The sequence below is a fragment of the Microtus pennsylvanicus genome, chromosome 6 (genome assembly GCF_037038515.1).
Source record: "Microtus pennsylvanicus isolate mMicPen1 chromosome 6, mMicPen1.hap1, whole genome shotgun sequence".
In the NCBI taxonomy this organism is placed as follows: domain Eukaryota; kingdom Metazoa; phylum Chordata; class Mammalia; order Rodentia; family Cricetidae; genus Microtus; species Microtus pennsylvanicus.
The window spans coordinates 118,637,017-118,660,295 of NC_134584.1; the positions used below are offsets into that span (position 1 = coordinate 118,637,017).

The 23,279-nt window shown below is 51.7% G+C and overlaps 1 protein-coding gene across 1 annotated transcript; it reads right to left on the reverse strand.

The window, feature by feature from the left end:
* Positions 1–2,970: 2,970 nt before the first annotated feature.
* On the reverse strand, positions 2,971–22,368 carry Slc38a8 (solute carrier family 38 member 8). The gene is made up of 11 exons (XM_075977961.1): positions 22,155–22,368; positions 21,600–21,790; positions 20,660–20,858; positions 17,339–17,471; positions 16,216–16,317; positions 13,960–14,017; positions 11,025–11,139; positions 9,482–9,629; positions 8,954–9,162; positions 6,702–6,753; positions 2,971–5,265 (listed from the first exon to the last, which is right to left on the reverse strand). The coding sequence occupies exons 2-11, from the start codon at positions 21,786–21,788 to the stop codon at positions 5,172–5,174; spliced, it is 1,299 nt and encodes a 432-aa protein (XP_075834076.1). The 5' UTR covers positions 21,789–21,790; positions 22,155–22,368; the 3' UTR covers positions 2,971–5,171.
* Between the last annotated feature and the right edge of the window lie 911 nt (positions 22,369–23,279).

A 23,279-nucleotide genomic window follows, 5' to 3' on the forward strand; every position in this document is an offset into this window, starting at 1 on the left:
AACATATGAAAGCTTAATAATCTTTAACAGTTTATAATAAAAATAATAATTTCTGAACTGAAACTCATTTCATGAATACAGTCCATCAGGAGTTCAGAAACTTTATTTTCCTGGTCCTTACATAGGACACCATAGAGAGTATAACAGTTTCTGGCATGACTCAGTTTGCGAAAATAGCTACAGTTTAACAAAGTAGCAAAAACAAGGAAGTTAGACATACATTCTTAAATCAGTCTTTGTTAGCCTGAACAGACCTTACGTAAGGAGAGACCCTTCTCCAGACAGCTTAGGTCACTGCATCAAATCTGCTGCATCAAATATAGAAATACCTTAGTCTCTAGTTTTTAATGTTTGGTGCTCATAGCTATGGCCCTAATTTTAACCTTTTATTTATCTATTTATCAAAATCACATATTAATAAAGTCATTATAATATCTTATAAATGTCCCAGAACCTTATAGAATTAAATATTTTTAAAAGCTGTTTCTTAAAAATATCTACTTTTTAATTTACATTTTCTGGAAAAGCCCAAAATGTCTTTTTAAAGAAGTTTAAAATCTCACAACTGCATGCTCCTGAAAAAAAGTACCTTTTTAATTCAAGAGCAAGAAACTGAGCACAACCACAATCTGCACAAGGCAGAAGCAAACTTCACCAGTGCAAACAATTCAATGTCCTTAAAACCACCTGGGTGACTTTTATGTTACAAAGTTTGACTGTCAGCAAGATTCCTTCTTGTATATGAATGCATGAAGATGCAGCTTTAATACTTCATTAAACAAACACTGTGTTTTAAGTCCTATCTTTCATAAACAGTGTTTTCAAGACAGGATGAGAATTATCATACAAAAATCCACCCAAATTTAAAAGTATCTTTGGAGACCTATTAGTTCCTTGGTTGGCCACACCTTGTGATTGTCCCTAATGAAGATGGCAGTGTAGCCATAGGACATCTTGCCTCTGCAACCCTAGCAAAGACGGCTTTTAGTCACGTGACTGCCTAAGGCCAGGTGTTGCTTATATCCCAAAATACAGTCATGCCATACAGAGCCTTTAAGATTACCTATGCACAGACTTTTAACTATCAATCCTATACAAGTTTTATGTTAACTTTTTTGTTACAAGTATTACAGATTTTTAACCATACCAAATAAACTTACAAATCAATAATCCCTTTAGCTGTTTTGCTCTCTTTTCGCCCTGCTGTGCGTCTTGACCCCAGACACAGACTTGAAAAAAATGTCTTGGTCTGGAACAGGGAGAGCCATAACCTAATTTTAGAGCCAGTTTTTCAATAAAGTTAATATTATTCATACTCAAATGACATTTGACTCCCTATTACATTAGATTCACTGGCCAGACAGCTCAGAGATGAATTCTGGGTCCTGGGCCATCACTGACTGTAATAGTATCAGCTGAGCCTTAACGAAGAAATACAGAACACAGTAAGTTCACACATTCAAGGGAGACCAATCAGAAACAAACATGCAGTGTCCACATCCATACATTCAAAACAGCTAGATAAACTCTCTTTACCTCCTCCGATATTAAACTCTCTTTACCTCCTCCGATATTGTAATTTGGGGGGAGGGGCACCTTAGTGGTCACTGCTGCTGAATCCATTTCCCTACTGGCACAGTAGTGCTGACCACTGGCTTCTGTACAGGGACCCTGGGTCTTTCAAAGTTGCCCAGCATCCCCAAGTCAGAACATATAATGACAGGTTCATATAACATATGACACATACATATAACATATGTACCTGTCATCCCCCAAGTCAGAACATGTAATGACAGGTACATCCACAAGACAAGACACAGAGTCAAAGCGACAAAGGCAAACGTAGAGCCAAATGACAACAGAAAACATCAGACAATGACATCTAACAGTTGGAGTCCTCTGCTTCAGGCCAAGAGACATTTACCAGGTAAGAGTTTGTTTCGGTTGTCTCCTGGCACAACCCCTGGTCTTTCTGACATCTCTGCTCCGGGCCTTTCCAAACTCTAGGTTTGGCCCCCCACGTCCTGGGATGTCCTGGCTTTGTTGCATAGTCCATGTATTGGCACCCTGCTGATGATCACCCACGGGCCTGGCCTCTCTGATACACTTGAGCATATGAGCCCCTGGTGTCCCTAGGATGCTTTCATAGCAGGTCAGAAGAAAGGGAAATTGAGACTCCAGATGAACCTCCCCAGAAATAACCAGTGGGCTGTGGGACATCTCCCTTCACCAAGTACGGGGGTGCATAGACCTCATAAAGTCCTCCCCAGTCCCAGATCATGGTACCCTGGAACCAGAATCCAGACACCAGGTAGAAAAGTGTCACAGGAAGCGAAAAAGGCTTCTATGACTTACCAAAAATGCTTGCTATCTCCTGGCCATTCACTGTGGGGGGGAGTGGGGAGTGGAGTTTTGGATTAAGATTCCAAAGTGTGAACCACCAGGGCGGCCCACCAGCCCCAGAGGGAAGAGCATGAGCATTTGAGGTGGAAGGGTCTTTCTTATCTCACTGGGGCTTCCAAATGTTAATCCTGAGACCTGCAAGAGAAAATCCAGTTCCACAATTTTGAGCCAATTTGAAGCAAGCTTTAATTAAATACCGACAGGATGGACTCTGGTCAGATCCACTTTCTGGAATCCCAACAAGCAGCCACAAGACACATGTTGTAGGGATTTTAAAGAACAAAACCAAATGGCTGCCATTTTCCATGTGGCCTTGTTATTTTCTGGGAACTACAACTCCCAGCATTCCAGAAAGTTACCTGGTCCTTGGACAGGTGGTGCTTACAGGCTGACTTTGCTCTTACACAGGAGCTTGGCAGGCAGTAGTGTTAAGAGCAATATGAACTATGGAGACCCAGCTCAAGAGGTTTTAGAAGGGAACAACATCAGCAACTGGGCTAGCGATCACTCTTGGGATATTTTAGCTGATTTTTGCCCTTGTCCTAAGAACATGCTGGAGGCTAAATTGAAGAGTTTCAGACTAATTTTATTGACAGAGAAGATTTCAAGACAGCCCAATATCAAGTCTATTCCATGGTTATTAATGATCACCCTTATGCAGATCTACAATGAAAAAGTACAAAAGGGACAAAAAGAAATACAAAACATACAGTTTGAGGAAAAAAGAGGACCAGGAAATTCAGTGTTGGAGCCATGATTTGTGAGAAAGGATGGATGGAAGAAAGGAAGTGGTGCTCTCAGGGTGAGGTCCCACTCGGATAATCCTGCAATTTATGAAAGGAAGAGGCCTGAAGGGCTTTCTGCTTCCAAAAAGCATCAACAAATCAAAGATTATGCAAATGCAATTCACAGAGCTGGCCAGACTCCATTCCAAGCTGGCAGCAGAACTTGGCAGCATCAGCTATGTGGTCCAGGCTTTAGAGTCATGAGGGATACAGGGGTAAGTACAACGTGGAATCCTCCTCTGGGAAAGGGCGCTTAGGCCAGGTGTACGGCAGCGGGGTTTCTGCATGGAAGCCCAGAGAGGCCACCACATGTAGCTGTGAAGAAGCCTGGAGTGTGTCGGAGACCCAAGATGTTGGTGGTGCCCGAAGTCATGGATGTTTGCCAGGGAGAGCATGCAGGGAGTGGAGCGGCCCCAGAGAGAGGAGTGTGTCTCAGCTGGCAAAGCTGGAAGGGCAGAACCATCTAAGCCCTTTGATATCAGACATAAAGTTACAGGATTTGGAGTTTGCCCTGACAGATTCTGATCTTCCCTTGGTCCATATTTCCTCCCTCTGCTCCTACGCCTCCCTTTTGGAATAGTAATGCATATTCTGCGCCATTGTATGCTGTAAATATGCAGGGGTTGGTAACAGAGACTGTCCTGAGTCTCAAAAGAAGCTTTGGACTTTGAAAAGGTTGAGACTGAAAAAACCGTGGTGGGAGAAGTTTGCCTGGAAGAACTGAAGTGGGAGCCGGGGACTCAGACCAACCAAACGCTGAGCGGAACTTGCACGGTGAGGCTCACATTTATTATTACAGCTCCTTTGATAACAGAATGCATTTACAGGTGCAGAGAAACCTGCCTTTCAGCCTAGCACGTTCAAGGTTACATAAAGCACAACGGTGCTATTTGTCTTCGGAAAACTGTCTGAGGTATGGGAACACCATCTACCATTCTCTAGAGATTCAGGAAGGTCACAGGCATTCCTGTGCTCCTTGTCACATCTGTTGGCATTCTAAATCTACTTCTTGAGAAATGTCAACACCAGATCTTTCCATGCCTGTGTCACGATTTCGTTATATCCTCATATAACATTCAGCCCAACACCGGGCACTTTTGACATCGGATTGAATGCATTTTGCATTATGATATGGCTACTAGCCTGTGGGGCCAGGGAGTAGAATGTACTGGTTTGAATTAAAACTGCCCCCATAGGCTCATATGTTTGAATCCTTGGTCTCAAGTTGGTGGAACTGTTTGGGAAGGATTAGGAGGCATGGCCTTGTTGGAGGAGCTCTGTCTCTGGGGGTGGGCTTTGAGGCTTCAAAAGCCCACACTACTCCTAGTGTGCTCTCTCTGCCCTGTGCTTGTGGGCAAGGATGTAAGTCAGCTCTCAGCTGCTGCTCCAGCGCCATGCCTGCCTGCCTGCTATGATAGATATCGATTTTAATTGTCTGAAAATATAAGCCCCCATGAACTCTCTGTAACTTACCTTGATTGTGTGTCTCTTCGCAGCAATGGAATAGTAACTAAGATACACATCTTTAGTAACTAAGAGGAGACATAGCTTGTTAACTTGAGATGGATCCAGACTGGGTAGTTGACAGACGGCTTGGGAAAGGGGAGCTTGGGCAGAGACACACAGGGCAGGTACTGACCATGTCACCATGAATATAGAGACTTGAAGGACACATCTCCAAGCCAGAAACACTAAGAACCTCTTGCAGCCACCAAAGGAGGACAGTAGAAAGGGCGTTCCAGAGCCTTCTGAGGGAGCACGGCCCACCACACTCCAGCTGACACTCCGGTTTTCAGTAGCATGAGTACCTATTGTCCTGAGTCACCAACCGGTGTGTCACAGTGGTCCTTCCTCACCGGGGCCCCAGCAGCCACAGGAGAAGCAGAGCTCAGTAGGCAGCCAGCAGGTAGGATCATCCATTTCCCCTGCACCTCTTTGATTCAAGAGCCCACAGGGGTCTTCAGGCAAGAGCCCAGACGTCTCTCAGAGCAGTTCTACCATGGCCTCAGCTGTGCTCTGGCCAAAGATGAAAGTGCCCACCAGCACGGAGAGGGTGCCCCAGGCCTCCAGGCAGCGCCTGCAAGACAACAAACCTGGTTGTGTGGCTGGCAGTATGCAGTGCCAGATGGTGCTGACGGGCCAGTGTCATCAAATTAAGACAAAATTCCCCTGTGCTGGCTAGCTTTATGTCAACTTGACACACGCTAAAAATCACAGGAGGAGGGCGTCTCAATTGAGAAAATGTGCCCATGATATCCAGCTGTAGGCAAGCCTGTAGGCCATTTTCTTAACTGGAGATCAATGCACCAGAGAATGGCAGGGCTTCCAGAGAGATCACTGCAGCATTAACAGGGGCCAGAAGGAACTGTCACCAGAGAGGGACCTCTCTGGATGAACAACATCACCCCCATAAGTCCACAGGACACAACAGGCGGGACAAAACAGGCGGGTGGTTTCAGAAAACCATCTTGAAAGCGTATGAATGAACCATGCCGGACTTGTCCATAACAAGATTCAACAGCTGCTCCAACGACCAGCCAGTGGGAACCAGTCAGCTAGCTTACAACTCCTGTCAGGACAGAAGGGGTCTGAGCCACACCTGTTCTCCTGGCAACCTTGGGTTCTCTGGGACTGAAGGATGGGGACTGGGCACAGAACTGTAGCCACAGGCACCCACACCCATGGCTGTGTAAGCCGTGGGCATCCAAAATGGTGGTACCACACATTGCATGCTTACATGGGATTGGGGCCTTCTCCAGACCAGGGTCTGCAGGAACGATTAAGGGCAGGGTGTGGGGCCTGAGTCCATGACAAGAGTCTTCCTACAGGAAGGATGGTAGGGATTAGAGGAACACAACTCAGCCTTGCCAGCTGACCAGTCGATTTCAGGACTGCTTTTCAGAGCTTGCAGGGTGCCTTTGTGCCACTAAATGCCACTCCCAAGGCCGTGGTCATTCGCCGCAGAAAGCTAAACCTGCATCCTTCCATCTGCCTCAGCCTGTTTCCCCCACTGTGCAGTGGCAATCAAGGGAATTCAGACCCCAGGGTCTGAACTAGGGCTGGCTCCATCCTCCTGAGCTACCCCTTCATCTGTACAGTGGAGATAGGTCTACGAGGAGGACTAGATTAGAGGAGCCTCCGGAACCTTGGCAAGATCTGCTACTATTGATGACATAGCAGGTGGGTCTGAGCCCTCTCAGTCAGCTGACCTGTAGACTCAGAACCAGCCTGTGCCCTGTTCCTGAGCCAAACGTCAAGGGAGGTATAGCCTGGAGCACTAGAGGTGGTGGGGGTATACTCCAAACAGACAGGAAGTTTCAAACACAGAGCCTGGAATATGTGCACACACTGGTGAAGGCTGGCCGCGGGTCTGTGCGGATCTCATGGACGCGTGCTCACAGGAGAGGGAGGCCACACCACCACCTCTGGTTTCCCGGGCCCAGGGGAACACATCATTCCAGCTCGCAGTCCCTCAGTACACCCTAGGTACCACCCTCATCAGGGGACACTCACTTGACTCTTGGTCCCATGGGCTCCGTATCTACAGCACAGATGAGGCACAAACCTGCAAAGGAGACACAAGGTCAACCCGGCTCTCCCTTGCTGAACTGGAGGCACGGGGGCTGCCAGAGAATGGCCAGTGGAAAACTGGTACATCTGGAAAGGCGCAGTGGTTAGGAGACCAGTTTTGAGTTAGCAGGGCCAGTGAGAGCTCCAGCTAAGCACCCCCAAAATGATCTGGCTGAATAGCATGGCCTCTGAGGGCTCTGCCTTGCAGAGGCAGGAACTTGGTTGGTACCCAAGCCTAGCATGCACCCATGGAGCTATAGCCATCTCTGTACCTTTACTTTCCTTTCTTTCAGACAGGGTCTTGCAACACAACCCAGACCGGCTTAGAATTCTCCAACCTCCTGCCTCAGCCTCTCTATTGCTCGGATAATAGGCAGGTGCTACTATGCTCAGCTTCCTCTTCCTCCTCCTCCTTCATTTTTAAATACTTTTAGAGGTTGGGGAGATAGCTCCATTGGTAAAGCTCTTGCCTTGTAAGCATGAAGAGACCCAAGTTTGATTACCCAGAAACCATCTCAAAAAACAAAACAAAACAACAAAAAACCAAGGGAGCTAGTATGGAACTGGGGAGCAGGTCTAGTGTGTAAAGTGTTGGCCACACAAGCATGGGGATTGGAGCTCAGCTCCCTGGAATTCCTAAGCTGGTGATGCGGTAGCCCGCCTACAGGCTCAGCATATGACTGTCACAGTGGGCTGGGCTAGGAAATGCACAGGGTGGAAAGCAATTAGTGAAGACACCCAGTGTCAATCTTGGGCCTCCACTTGCATGCACACACATATGCATGTGCACACACACACACGCACGCACGCACATACGCACACACACACACACACACACGTTATAGGCAGAAGGAGGAGGAGGAAGAGCAGGAGGAGGAGGAGGAAGAGGAAAGAGAAAGAGCCAGGTGTGTAGCTTAGGCAGACTCCCTGCAGTACCCTACCCCCACACCTCTTTTTAGCTGTACTTTAGCTCTGGCCTGGCCTGCATGAGTCCTGGGTCTCACCTCCAGCATCCCATCAGTTCTGTTCAGTTTCAAAGCCTGCCAGCTCTGCCTGGAGCTCCCAAACTTCTCCCACACTGATCCCGCCCTCCCACCCCCAGGCAGTTCCCTTGGGCACAGGCAAGAGCTAGAACTTTGAAAAGGCTCCCCTGGGGCCTGAGCCAGACTTGAAAGAGCCTCAGACCAGGGAGTTGAAAGAGGAGCAGGCACCATGAAATTCATCAAACTCTATCCCAAATCAGAGTGAATAGAGACACTCTCTGGCCTGGCTTCTTCCTACGCATAGATGTGCCACATCCAATGGTGTCATTGCTGTCTCAGAGAACATCTGGCCATGGTTCAACATGGGGCCATTGCCCCCCAAGTTCGAAGTCTACCTAATGCAGCTCGTCTCATAGCCAAACCGCATAGTCTAGACACAGAAGTACTTCTGTGTGCTGTGTACCTACTGTGTGCCCAGGTCCCTGTTGTATGCTGGAGTCTTTCTCCAGTCTCACCCCCTGCTGGCTTTCCCATCTGGAGAGTACACCTGCCATGTCCCCTATAACTTACCCCCTCAGCTCATATACACTGGAAGGCTCCCTCAGAAGCTGTCACCGCAGAACATGGGATCTGCCTCCTGGTATAGGGCGGTGCCAAGGAGATTCTCGTGGAATGCTCTTTTGTACTGTGAGCCTTGTGAGTTTCACACAGACGGTATTTTAAAATAACCAGCCATCGCCACAGTGGGAGACATTGGCAGTGGACCCGGTAGCCTTTCTGTTCTGTCACAGGCCAGGTCTGCCTTGGATCCTAGGCCTCTGTCTTTCCATTGGTGGGACGGAATGGCATGGCATACCCATCTAAGGCTGTTGAGCCACTCGGCAGGGAATGTTTGGAAAGCCTGGCCTACCACTGGCTCGGTGACCTAGGCCCTCATCCAAGGAGGGCCCCACCTCCAGATCTTGCAGACACAGGTTCTCAACCTTCCTAAGGCTGCGACCCTTTAATACAGCACCTCTAGCTGTGGAGATCCCGAACCGTAAAACTATTTTCATTGCTACTTCATATCTATAATTTTGCTACTGTCGTGAATCATATTGCAGGTATTCTTGGAGCTATTTCGGAAGTTTACCAAAGGGGTCACGACCCACAGGTTGAGAACTTCTGGCGTAGACCAAGGACAAGAGCTGGGGGCAGGGGGCAGTCACTCACCAGGGAAGATGAAGATGAAGAAGGAGCTGATGCCACCGATAATGCTGATGATCTCACTGAGATCCGGCAGGAACAAGGCCATGGCAAGAGTCACTGACACCCACAGGAAGGTCAGTGGCAGCCGAACCCATGGCCCTGAGGGGTCAGCCAGCACTGGAGGACCCCGTGTGGCCCAATAGCTCCTTTTCCAAAAGTCCTGCATCACAGACCTGCAGATACACAGATGCTAGTGTTCAGCCAGGGCCATGGCTGCTGATCTCCTGGTTTCCATGAGTCCTGCACACCGCCGGGTCTGCCCCACATCCGGCCACAGGTTCCCCAGGGCACCTCTCAGACTCCAGGTATGTAGGATGCAGAGAGGGAAGTCAGGGTTCCAGGCCCAGTTCTGATGCTTATTCGCCAGTCAATACCTAAGCCCACTCACTGTGCCTGTGTACCCATCGGGGGTGACCTCAGTCCCACAAAACACACGTGTACCTCCACACACGGGGAACACAACCCGTGGTGTACCGCGCTGAACAGACTCACCTCCCCAGGAACAGCACAATGGGGTAGACAGTCACAATGGAGACAGCAAAGAGAATCCGTGCTACAATGATGGCCGTGTCATTCCCTGGGTAGGACATTAGGATATCAGCCGAGACTTCAGTCCCAAAGGTCAGGAAGCCAAAAACACCTGCAGGTGGGAGAGAAGGTGGTGGGCATCTGCAAAGAGAAGAATCCCACACATCCCACACCCCCACTATCCTAAGGGTTTTCTTTAGTATAGTTGGAAGGTTCTGGATGGGTTTCGTGTTTGCTGTCCTAAACACTCCTGCAGATTAGTTGGTTACTCAAGGCTGGTGCCAGGGCTCAGATATGACCACTGACTGGAAGCCCCAGAGCCTTGGGAAACAGACACATACCTCCCACATCCCATGTCCTCCAGCTCGGGGCAACAGCAGCCAAGGAAGCAGCTGGTCCCACAGCCATCTTCTAGATGGGAAAACCAAGGCCTAGACAACCCCCGATCCTCCACAATCACACAGCTGGCAGGAGCAGAAAACTAGCTCCTTCCCACAGCACAACACGGCTTCCTGTCACCCAGGTCCTCTGCCATGTCCTGAGAGGTTACTTCTGGCCTCAACACATAGGTGTCTCTTGGAGGTCTATCTAGGAAGTCCTGTGGTCCTACTGACCCTCACACTAGGGACATCTGGAGGAGATAATACAGTCACAGCCTTCAGATCCTGGGGCTGCAGTATGACAGGATCTGCTGGCTGGGGAAAAGGGCCCCAGCAAGTCCCTCCAGTAACCCTAGGAGTCCAAGGCTGCATGGCAGATACACCACAGCCCAAAGCCTTCCAAGTCGGCAGCTCCAATAATGGAAGCAGGAAAGTCCACCATGCAATGACCACTAAAAGTCACTGAGGGGCTGGAGAGATGGCTCAGAGGTTAAGAGCACTGACTGCTCTTCCAGAGGTCCTGAGTTCAATTCCCAGCAACCACATGGTGGCTCACAACCATCTGTAATGAGGTCTGGTGCCCTCTTCTGGCTTGCAGGCATACACACAGACAGAATATCATATACATAATAAAAAACACATATAAAAAATAAAATAAAAGTCACTGAGACCTGAGTCTGAACAGGCACATACTGTGACCTTGGGCCTCTCCTGGTTACTGTCTGCACTTTTACAACCTCTGATGACCTCTGCTTACCTTGTAAAATACGGGTTGAGGACTTGAAGTCACTACCTCTGTGCAAATGTTTTGTAAACAAACCACTTCCCAGGCATAACCACACCTCAGAATAGCAGGAGAGGTGAGAACAGGGTTTGGAACATTAAGAACGTCGGTGTGGGTCTCAGCTTTGCATATCTAACTCTGGGACCTTGGGAAAGCCACGGGAGCCCTCTGAGCCTCAGTTTCCCCATCTGTAGCCCTTTCCTATGAGACAATATGGATTAAAGGAGCAACGGTATTGACAACCCAGCATGGGTGGGCTCTCTCAGGAGCCCGGTCTTGACCCACTTTCTACGGCCACTCCCTCCCCTCTGGGGCACCCCCTCCCTGCTCCCCCAGGCCCTACCTGTCAGTGCGTAGACAAGGCAGCAGGCCAACAGGGACAACCCAGAAACCAGGGCCCAGTGGGAGAGGCTTTGGTTCCGCATGCTGCAGTAGATGGAGACCGCAGCCTCGTGACACTGGAAGATAGAACTTGTAGCTCAGCCCCTCCAGACAACTGCGGAGGTGCTACACCCCAAAGCTGAGAAATACCCAGCGTCCACCAGCAGCATAGGCAAATCTCAGGACACTCATGAGCGGAATACTGTACAGCTCTCAAAAGGACCACCCTTGACACCCTGCCTCAACACAGAAGACTCTCACAAAACAACATAAGATTGACGGTGTTGTTGCACACACCCATACGCACGTACACAATAAGTAAGCAAAATCATTTTTAAGGTAACGTGCTATATCATGCTGACAATTGTCTGTGTAAAATGTATAGCCGGGCCAATGCAATTTGGCTTCCCTCATCTGGCGCAGCCCAAGGCCGGGTTTCACACAGCAGATGAGGGACCCTGCGGAGCTCACAGAGTGGAAGTGTAGACAGGATGCATCGCTACTGCCTACCACACCCACACCCTTGCCTTCATCCCTAACAGACCTCTTTCCTCCACATGTCCCCGTCCCCACCCTGTGTGACTCTGGCTCTGTTTGTTCTGCCTCTGTCAGCTGTGAGTTGCCATCTCCAGCTCCTGCTCTCCATCGGCCCATGTTTGGTTCCTAGTGTGCAATGGGGACCACAGTGCTCCCAGGAGCCCTGGAGCATAGGTGCGTGAGGCTGCACAGAGGCCTTGCTCCTCCCGGCCCAACCTAGGGACAGCACAGATACACTAACCCTGACCCATGAACCTAGGGCAGTGGTATACTCTGTCTGACCTGGGCTTCTCTGATAGCCAAGAGCCCCTGGGCTGGGGGCAAGCTCAGCCAGGTGATAGTGACTATACCAGATCCTTGGCTGATGGTGGTGTGGCTCAGGGTAAACCCTCCCTCCCGTGGCCAGAAGCAGTTTTGTGTGTGCCCTATGTACCTGTCAGGACAGCCAAGGAATTCAGGATCCAGCAATGCCACTTAATACTCTTTGTCCCACCCCTGGAGCTCCTGAAGGGACACCAGCATCTTGACCCTGTCACAGGTTCTGCTTTAGGGAGCCATAGACAACGCCCCATGCGGGGGACTCAGAGCCTCAGCTCTGCAGGCAGAGATGCAGCCAAGCCCTGACACTGGCAGGCAGACACATCTGGGAGCTTGCCTTCCCTGTCACCTATCTGAAGACAGCAGGTAGGAACAGCAGTCAGTGCACAGGGGAGGGGACACATGAGTCAAAGACTGTGACAGCCTCAGACGCACAGGCAAGGCAGAGGTCCACAGACCGTAGCTGTCCCCATGATTGAATGTCACTTGGCTTTAAAAAGGAATGAGGCAAGCTAGGCATGGTGGCAGATGCGTTTAATCCCAGCACTCAGGAGGCAGAGGTGGCAGGATCTGAGTTTGAGACCAGCCTGAGCAAGTAACAGGACATCCTGGGCTACTCAGGGAAACCCTGTCTCAAAAACAAACAAACAAACAAAGGAATAAGGAGTGTCTGACACCCACAGGCCCAGATGACAGGAGACACAGGGTCACGGAGCACTCATGACAGGGAGATCCGCAGACAGAGCAGAGCCATGGTCACCGGAGGCTGGCAGAAGGAGGAGGAGCAGGTCGCTGGTGGCCACACTGCACACCCTGACCATGCCCACATGTTGTATGAACCTCAGTAAATCAGTTCAAAACAAAACCAGGGGGTGCCAGGGTGGCTAGAGACAGAGTCTGCAGCCCTCTGCCCCCACACTGACCCAGTTCACTGTGGGATCAGGGGTGCCCTATTTCTCAGTGTGTTCAGGGAAAGGAGGTGTGTTTAAATCCTGTCAAAAGTACTGATGGCCATAAGCCTTGCTGCCTCTCCTTCCTCACAGCCCAAGCTGCCAAGCTCAGCCATTTTCATCCTCACAGATCTCCTCAGACTCCTGACTCTCCAGATCCTTCATCCACCCCTGGCTTGAGCCCCGCCCCCACTAGCATCCTGTCCTCAGCTCTGTAGTCACTGCAGCCCTGGAAACCCTGGAAACCACAACCTGGTTGCTAGGAGAACCAGGGAGGGAGCTGAGGTCAAGGTGAGGGCTGTGAGCCTTTGGAAGGGGGTTTGCACTGGCTGCTTGCTGCTCCGTGTTCACCACACCCAGGCAGCAGCCCAGAGCAAAATCAGCCCCAGGCAGCTTTCAAAATATCAGGTGTGTGAGCATCTCAGGAGCCTCTCCCTGAGCCCCAGAAGTCACCAGGCTGAGAAAGGGCACTGTTGCCAGGGGTTATCAAAAACAGCTCTGAAAGAATTGGAGGGTAAGGGGAGGAGGCACAGGACGTGAGGCCTGGGTGCTGTCACAGATCCTGTGACCTATGTATGCTCTGTGGTGTAGTTATTGGCAATGATGGATTTTTAGGAGAGGTAAATCTTAGCATGGTTCCCTGTCCTGTCAAGTGGCCTCTTGTACACTCCCTATAACCCTTGAGGCAGTAAACCTTGAGGAGTATTTTTCTCCAAGGCCCAGGGCAGAATCTGTTCATTCTGCAAGTATGCGAGGGTGGCTCTGTCCCCAGGCCTGGTGGTAGTTCTGAGATAGGTGTGTCCCGGTCCCCACCCTCTTCTCTGGATTCCAGACCCAACCAATGTGGTACTTCTGTCTGGGGTGGAAGAGGGGAGGGGGAGAATGGGGTGGGGGTGGGGGAGCGGAGGGAGGGGAAGGAGTTCAATGACAGTTCACAGCCCCTCTAGGTGGCCCAGAAGTCACGGCCCCTGGAAGACAGCCCCTGTCACAGCTGGGTATTGAGAGCAGAACAAACGCTCAGACCTCCCCACAGGGGGAAGCTGCACTCTCCAGAGGGTTCAGAAGCCTGAAAATGTCACATTCTTCACGTACCTGGAATCCGAAGCAGATGGTAGGGAAGACGCTGAACACAGAGGTCCAGGGGAACGGGCTGTGAACAGAGAGAGGCAAGTGCTCCTTAAGGAGCCGGAACAACCTTCAGTTTGAGAATATTTGTTTTACACAAAATGGGGGAACTGTGGTGGGTGTGACTGCAGGGTGCATTTGGAACGGCTGAGTCTGTGTGCATGCTCCGGAGCTGAAGGGAAGCGTGTTCCCTGCTGCACCTTCTAAACACGTCTTTGTGGACATTTGGTGACACGACCCTGCCTATGTGGGTGGGGTTTGGGCAAGGCAGTGTCAGGACAGAAGCCCTGTCTTCCCTCTAGAGGCTACCTGTGGGGTGCAAGGGCACACGCAGTCACTGTCTGACACATCTCCCCGAATGTAAGGTTGGTGTGCCCCGTGTCCAAATCACTTCAGGGAGCAAATGTCCCCTCCCCTGGCTCCTGTCTGGTAGATCTTGTTTGCTTTGCTAAGAAACTCTTCATGTCAGTCTTGGGCACCCACAGGGACACGCAGTCCAGTAGGGCATGAACAGCAGGTTCCTGTGATCAGCAATATTAGGCTATGGGAGAGTTAACAGCCCCCCGCCCCCAATCCCTGTCCTGATATTACCCAGGACTGCAAACCTATTCCCTTAGAGCCAAAAGGAACTTTGTAGATAGCACTAAAGCTTAGGATGGGCAGTGCCTTGGGTCATGGAGGTAAGCCCGTTGTGTCACAGGAGACCACGGTGTGCAACCGGAGCTTCTGCCCAGTTGTAACAAGGGAGCCATGACTAGGGAGCACGGCAGAGCTACCACAGGGCTGGCTTTGGAGGAGGATAGACTGTGTGTGGGCAGCTTCTAAAAGCAGGAAAAGCAAGAGGCTTTCCCAGAGACTCCAGAAGGAATGGGCTTGCCTATGCCACGGTCTGACGGAACATATAAACGGAACCTCTGACCCCAGCCAGCACTTTGAGGGAAGGTGTAAGCGCTCCAGGGCCTAGGGAAACATTTCTGACTGTTTGAGCCCCTTGGTTTGAAGGGACTTGTTGCAGCACCTCAGGAAACCCACCTACCTTAAAAACCCCACCCCAGGGCTGGAGAGATGGCTCAGAGGTTAAGAACATTGACAGCTCTTCCAGAGGACCCCAGTGCAACTCCCAGCTCCCACATGGCAGCTCACAACTGTCTGCAACTCCAGTTCCAGGGGCACCTGACACCCTCACACAGACATACATGTAGGCGAAACACCAACACACAGAAAACTAAACAATAACCGCAACAAAACAGACCCCACCCCACCCAGGTTCTTCCAGCCCCTCCACCTCCTGGCTCAGTACCACAGCCCCACAGACGGGCATGGCAGACATCAGCACCACAGCCTCCAACGCTGGCCCACAGACATCACCACCGCTCTGCTCTCCCTGGCCTGCCTCCCTCAAACTGCAGCTACACACAGCTGGTCAGTCACTGAGCATCTAGCAAATGTGCCCTCAGGCTTCCCTGCCTGGGACACATCCTCAGACTCCTGTTTCCTTGCCACCTGTAGTCCCCGACCAGGACGACCACCTTATCTGCGGGACCTGATACAGAATGGACATGCTGAGGCCCTGGTTCAATTATGACAGAAAATTCCAAGACTGCTGATTGCGGTTAGATGCCCCTGACCTGTCACCGTCCCTGAGAAACAGATGTCCACACACCTAGCACCTGACCACGTCATATCACCTGCCTGGGATGCCCCTCAGCCTGAGGCCTCAGGTCTGGGCTGGGACTTCCTGCCTAGCCCATATTCCTGTACCTGACTCCCACAGCCCACCTGGGAACCCTTTTCAGGAACAAGCCATGCCCCATCCCTGCTGTGCTCAGAACACTGAGGGTACCCCAGTTCACCCATGGCAAAGACAACAGTCTTCAAAGAAGCTCCGAGTCCCTACGAGACACCCTACCTCACGTACAGCACTAGTCTGGGCTGCTCAAGAATTCCAATGTTCTCTAAGCCTGGGCACCTGCCAGGTCTCCCAGCGGCCACATAGAGGGTGTGTCTATTTTGGCCCAGGTGTGGCCTTCAGTGCCTTGTTTGTTTTTTTTTTCTTTTTTTTCTTTTTTTCTGAAGGAAGAATTTCCTTGGCTCATCACACATCAGAGCGAAGAATGATTTCATTGGAAAGAGCCAGGGTTCTGAGGCAAGCCCCAGAGGATCTGTTCTAAGAATTCTAGGTTCCTAACCACAAAGCAGGAAACACTGTCCCCAGAGACTCACCTCAGCAAAGGACGGGGCTGGCGTACGAGGCCCTGGGGCCATAGGTAGTACTGGACTGTGATGACCAGTGCCAAGTAGCAAGCAGCCAGGGTACCTAGGATGCTGGCACACACAAGACAGAATCAGAGACCCTGTACCAGAGACGCAGTCAATGCCCACAGGGGTATCACAGCGATGGCGGTGCTGCTGGGCTGTGGTGGGAAGGAAGGCAGCAGTGGTCCCACCCAGCACCAGGCACCACATGCCACAATACCAACCTGCTGGGCACTAATGCATGACGGTCCGGGGAACCAGCGTCTTTCTGAGTGGGCTTGAAGCCTGCTCCACAGGAGCAGAGCCATGCCTGGGATTGTAAAACTGGTCCAAAGCCCAAGGCTGGGCTATGTCTATACCCACTGATTTGAGGTGCTCTCAACCCTGGGCGGAGAAGCCTCTTGTCTCAGGGTAGGGTCAGTGCAGAGACTATTAAGTGGGCAAACGTGTGGAGAACAAGGGATTGTTGAGTGGTCAGCCCCGAACGAGAGAGACCTCTGTATCAACCCTCTCCCTGTAGGGCTTGGATGACATCGTAGAAGAGGGGAGAGAAAGAACATAGGGGCTGAAGGACGGGGAGGGCTGAGAAATGCCGTCTTCTGGACATTGAGTGGCCACCATACTCATTAGCTCAGAGCAACTGTGGTGAGGTCATGGGCTAGACAGGATGGGGCGGGGCATGGATGAGGAGGGGACCACAAAGCCTACCCCTTTGGAGGGTGTGGCCTATGGATGCTGCTCACGCTCCAGGGGTGGCCCCCCATCTGCACACTAAAGGTGCAGGGGAGGGGGGAGAAAGAGAGAGATGGAAGGAAGGCTTTGGATGGGATGCAGATGGAGAGGAAGGTGGGGGTGAGGAGTGGCTAAGATCAAGATACACCATACACATGTAGGAAATTATTGAAGAATAAGTTAAAAATTATTTTTAAAGACTTGCTATTAGTATTTCTTGTCTTATCTATATTTTCTACTGTGAGTGCACAGAACCTGTAAAACTTCCAATTTTCTTTTCAAATGGAAGCAAACCCAGCCTTCTTTTATCTCTCCTGACATACAGCTCCCCTGCCCAGAAGCCTCGGAGGCCCCATACCTGGTATACTTCTGGAAGGCGATTTCCCGAAGTGCTGACAGGGGAAAGATGACCAGCACGGAGATCAGGGGCAGAGTGACGTCCTGGGCTGCATACCAGGGTTGTGGGACATCAGGCAGGAGAGAGTCACACACTGTTAGAGACAGAAGCTAGGCTGTGGGACCCGAAGTAACCACAGGGTACAGACATATGGGCTGGTAGCTAGGTCAACCTGGGAGTGGAGGGATCAGAAATGAAATGGAGCCCATCCCATGACCCCCTTGAAGGAAGGAACCCCATATTTCATGAAGTCATTTAACAAACACACACTGAGCTTATTTCTCTGCCTTTGTGGCACTGAGACCTGAGCAAGGCCCCTTTCTGTTTGGTTCTGAAGCCCATTGGCTAGCTAGGGTCAGATGGCACCATTTGGGGCTCTGGCTGCACTACTGGAGGAAATTGAGCTTGGTTCTCATTGCAGCTCCGCACTGGTGCTCAGTAAAGCACATTCCACAGCTGCGTGGCTGAGAAATGTAACTCTTGCTCCCATTGTGAATCGGAGAGTAAATTCTGGAAGAGCTGGACTGGCCCCTCAGTTCCACCAAGGGTGGTTAGGACCCTTGGGGGCATCTGGCTCATGGCAGAGCTGATCTGGAGGTCCCCAGACAGTAGCAGCCTACTCCTGGTGCCTACTGGAGACCCTAGAGCCCTCCTCAACCTTCTGCCTCTCCTCATGGGCCCTCCTGCCGGCTGCCCATCCTCCTAAAAGTCACACCTAGAACTGCCACAAGGTCTCTTATGCCACACACTGCGAGACAAAGCCAAGCCGTAGCAACCTGAAGGACAGGGACCAATGTCTCAGTGAAAGCACCGTGGAGAACAGCAGAGTGGCTAAGTCGGAGGTGATCTAAGAGGGAAGGAGAGTGGGGGAGGGAAACAAGGGACTGACAGACAACCTGAAGCTGGAGTGACCGGGAACCACAGACAAGGTGACCACTGGACAGAGGGGAGGCTGGGAGAGGGCTGTGGGGTCACTTGCATTGCAGTGAGTCAACTCTTATCAGATCTCATCAAATGTACCCCACATAGAAATACCTGCCTCGAGAGAACAGCGCCCCCAGCTGGTGAGGTGAGCAAGGGTCCACATATAAATACCTGCCTTGTGAGAACAGCTCCCCCAGCTGGTGAGGTGAGGAAGGGTCCCAAAGCCAGGTCACCGCCATGCAGAGGCTCTCCTCCGGACAGAGTCACAACACACCAGCATACACGCACACAGGCACGCATGCACGTACCCTTGAGCCACCAAGAGGAGGCAGGCGGTGAAGTCCACAAAGAGATCGCAGGTGGGTTTCAGAACAGGTGTAGGGTGGAGTACGCAAACCCTTCACTCACAGAGCTTCCGGCAGCCAGGAAACAGCGGCCCTCACACCGGTATGACACCCCCTCCTTCCCAAACCTGCAATGTCTAGACAGTCTTTAAAGTCTTCAGCCCCGATGGGGTCACTGTCCCTGAGCACTCGAGCTCTGATTAGCGGCTCCCTTCCAAGAGTGTGATGTCAAGGAAGGCCACATCCCCAATGACAGACCATAAAGGGATGAGCGTGGTCTCTTTACCCGTCAGTCCACCAAGACCTGGGGTGGCTCCTACCTCAGTAAGGACTCTCGGGCACAGTGCTCCATCCCTGCAACTCCGACTTCTCATCACTGCCTGGCTACCGTTTCTGGAGCTGAGTTGGGGGAGGTTCTCCACTTGCCACACCGTGGCCATGCATTTACCCACTGGGAGGTCCGGAGAGTCCAGCCTCCGTATTCTTTGGCACTGGACATTGTCGGAAGTTCTAAAATCCCACAGCCAGGGCCTTGTCATACAGGGCAGGGAAGAAAAACACAAACAACAACATGGGAGACTGCACTCTAACCCGAGCAACAGCTATGTTCCAATTAAGCCTAAGGATTCCAATTAAAAGCCTGAGGTTGACAAGATGATTAAAAAACCAACAACCCATAAGCCTCAGCCATATGTTGTCTCCAAGGAGTGTATTTCCAATCCCAAGCTGTAGCTGACTTCAGAGAAGAATGGGAAGGCTACCCACGGACACTGATCTTGAGGAAGCTGGCGAATCTATTAATAGAGAGGGAGGCTTCATGCCAGAGATGAAAGCAGAAGATTTCATATTAATAAAGGATGTGCCTAATCACGGGGTTGCGAACGCCACAGAGCGGAGGCTGTGGAATTAAAGGGTGAGGTCAGCCAGGTCTGCAGGCCCAGCGGGAGGTGTCGACACCGGTTCTTAGATAGCATAAACCAAGCAGGACATTTTAAAAGTCAGAAAAGATGTACCGGGGATGCAGCTCGGTGAACGGAGAGCTCACCTAGCATCGGGAGGCCCTGGCTTCCATCCCCAGTACTGCATAAACCAGGCATGGCTGTACATGTAATCACAGTGCTCCGGCAAAGACATGGCGCTGGAGAGGCGAGGTTAGAACACGTACTGCCCTTGCAGACGCCCAGCTTGACTTCTGGCATCTACATAGGAGTCCAACTCCAGGGGACCTGACAACTCCGGCCTCCGCGTGTACCAGCACTCCCGTGCACATAACCCGCCCCTAAACACTTAATTAAAATAATAATAAAAATAAATAAGTTTAAAATAACGTGGAACAGGGGGATTAGGAGTTCAAGTTCATCCTCAGCTACATAGGGAGCTCAGCTGTAGTCCAGCCTGGGCTACTGAAACCCGGGTTTGGAATAAAACAGAACAACATGTAATGCTCACCAAGACTGACCAGCGCTAGGGTCACAAGTGGGCTTTAACAGGCTCTAAATCTCATAATTGTGCAAGAGAATATCTTGTCCAGCATACAATTAAGACAGGAACCAGAGGATCTGAGCAACTGCCAAATGTAAACTAAGCAAGACGGCGGCACAGACATCTGTAAGTCAGGGCAGAAGGCACAGCGAGTTGCTAAGCTGTGCCCAGCATGGTGCAAACAGGAGGTAGGAAAACACACCAGGTGCAGCAACAGCCGTGCTTAGAGAAGTCTTAGAGAGGGCCAGAGGTGTCTTCACAGAGCCCAAATAAAGGGAGTCACTGGGAAGTTCTCAGGTCTTTCTGCAGTTGGCTTAGTTTCCCCATCTGTGAAATGGGCCGACTCCGTCAGCCATTCCATCTGCAGCCAGTCTCTCTCAGGCCTTCCTGACTGACCGCTCCCTTTCTAAGCACACTGGGTCCTAGGCGAGGTCCTGCCTCTCCTGTCCCCCTTAAGGTCTATCCCACTGACCTGCTCATCAACTGGGGGCCCTGCCCCCTGGGCCACCCCAATGCCGGAAAGGGAACTCACACTTCTCCAGCTGGTCTCCGATCACCCTGAGGAAGGCCACAGAGATCATGATCAGGTTGGTCAGGAAACAGGCCTCACACAGCTTCCCCATGGCGGCCCCACACAGTTCACGGACCACGCCCTGGTAGGTGATCTCGCCACTGATGGAGGCTGCGTAGCCCAGGATGACCAGGCCGCTGATCAGGAAGAGCAAAGACACCTGCAGAGGGGACCGTGGGCGCTGTATACATTAGAGGTATGACTCACAGGCGGGTTCAGGGTGAAGGCTCTCAAGAAGGCAGGGGTTGTAGTTTGTGTTTCCAAGTGGCAGTGGGGGGCTGTTTTACTTAATGCTTTCCAGGGCTCTCTCCATTTTTTTTTTAAATTATTGATAGTGAACAATTCCACACATACATGAGTTAGAATACTACCCTGAACCCACCATCCACCCTGGTCCCTGGGCATGTTCCTATCTGCCCAGACACTGTAGGCATCTGAGTTTACAGGGCATAGGAACAGCTGCAGGTATCACTGTAGTTTCCCAGGATGCTTTGGGTAACCACTGTTGAGAGCTCAGTGCCTTGCTCATCCCTCTCTCATGGGCCACACTTATACGGAAAGAACTGCAGAGGGGCCTGTGTGGCCCTAGGACGTGCAAGCTGAGCCCCTCGACACACAGTCCCACCCTGCCCTGGACAGTCCCGTATCCGGTACTGTCCTGGTCTGGTATGTTTTCTTCTAAAACTGTGTGCACCTGCAGCTTGGGGCTCTTCTTCCCCGGGGAATACTTCAGGGCATGATGGATCTTATCCTACCCTAAAGAGCCCGCAGAGACTCAGCGGGACAGTTCTTGCACATACGTAACCTACTTAGAGTAGGTCATGTCTCCCCATGCAGAGGCTCGGAAATAAAATCTCGAGAAGGAACCCCGAGGACCCCCGCCCAGAAGAGCATGACTCACCAGTGCCACCAGGAAGGTGGGCACCAGGCCTCCCGCCTTATAGAAGGCCCAGGGGAAGTTGAGCAGGCCGGCACCTAGGGCGGACTTCAGGAGGATGAACACGGCACCCAGTGAGGACAGAGTGGGATTGGGGGTGGCAGAGAGAGGCTTCTCCAGAAGGCCTCTGCTTCCTCTGGTCTGTCCTTCCATGGCTGGGGCAGCAGAGGGACAGAGAGGGAGGGCGAGCGTCAAACCTTCCTTCCACATCCTTTAGGTCTCAAGCCCAGGTCAGCATGAGACAGGGCAACTGTGGTCCTCCTCACCCCCTGTCCTCCTCAGTCTCCCCTCCCCTCTTCCCAAGGGGTTCGTGTTCGTTTACCCCAGCCCTCTAACATTTTACATTTCTTCTCTCTCCCATCCTCCCTTTAATGCCAAGGTGACCCTGACCTCATTCCCCGTTCCCCTTTTTGTCTAAAGCTCCAGTTTCCTCTCCTGGTGGATGCTTACTCTCCAGCTCTTACCCACAACCGTGCTTCCAATCTGAGCTCCCACCAGGCCCAGAGCCCTAATCCTTACCAAACCCAGCAAGGTACCCCCACGGTCCTGAGTCAGCAAGCTGGAATTTAGGCTTCCTCTCCGTACTTTGGCTGCATCGCTGGGGCCCTGAGTGGCGGCCGGAAGGGCAATCTACCTCCAAAAGGCTGGGCCCAAGAGGGCACGTGTTGGGTGGGTTAATAATCCAAGTATGAAGGACAGAGAGGGCGGACCAAGACCACCTGTCCCAGAAGCCTGCAATGGGCCTGATCAGGACGACTTAATTCTTGCCACCTGCAGAGGCCCCTCCCTGGGGTGTGGCTTTGTCCGCAGCTTACTGGATAGAGTTGAGCAGGGCTCCATCAGGGCCAGGCACCCAGAAGCAGATCCCACCCACTGTAGGCCGGGGTGGGTTTCTTCAGAGCCTCTGCAGACCCTCTAGACTTTGCCTGGGGGAGGGTCGTGGAAGGCGCTGGGCTGTGTCTATCACTGTCACTCAATGTCGTCACTGGCTGACAGTATGTCTCATGGAGGTCCATCTGCGGAAGGGTCCTCTCCCTGCCTCTTACAATGCCAGTGGTGGGCGCTCCTCAAACTAACCCTGAGCCTCAGATGAACCCTGTGGAAAGGCAGACTGCTTGCCTCCACTGTGGGGAAGCCTGAGGGTCTCGCTGCCCAAGAGCTCCAGGTGGGAGCTACACTGAGTAGAAGGGCAACCTTCGATGCTCTGAACCTGTGTGTGGCTAAGCTGCCTCTGGAAGACACGTCAAGATGTCAAGATTAAACTGGCTTCTGGGGAATCCCCTGGGGGCTTCTTCTGCACACAAGTGGCCAGTCCGTCCCCCCCCCCCGCATTTCTGCCTCAGTGGGTCCAGGATGGGGTCTGAGAATCTATCTACCTGTCTGTCTAATATGTTTCCTGCTGCTGCCAAGGGACCCTGTTGAGAACCGTTTGTTTCCATCAATTGTCTCTGTCCAATCAGTCTGTCAGGGACGCCCCCAAAGTGCTGTTTCCTCCTGTTTCTAGTCTCTCAACCCTGACTTGGTGACCTCCTTGAGGCTCCACACAGCTGGCGCCCGCTAAATGCCTGACAGCCTCTCAGCAGGACTGCCTAGGGAGGCTGTGATTCCACCGGCCCCCTGCCCTGTGCTGACAAGAGTCAGCAC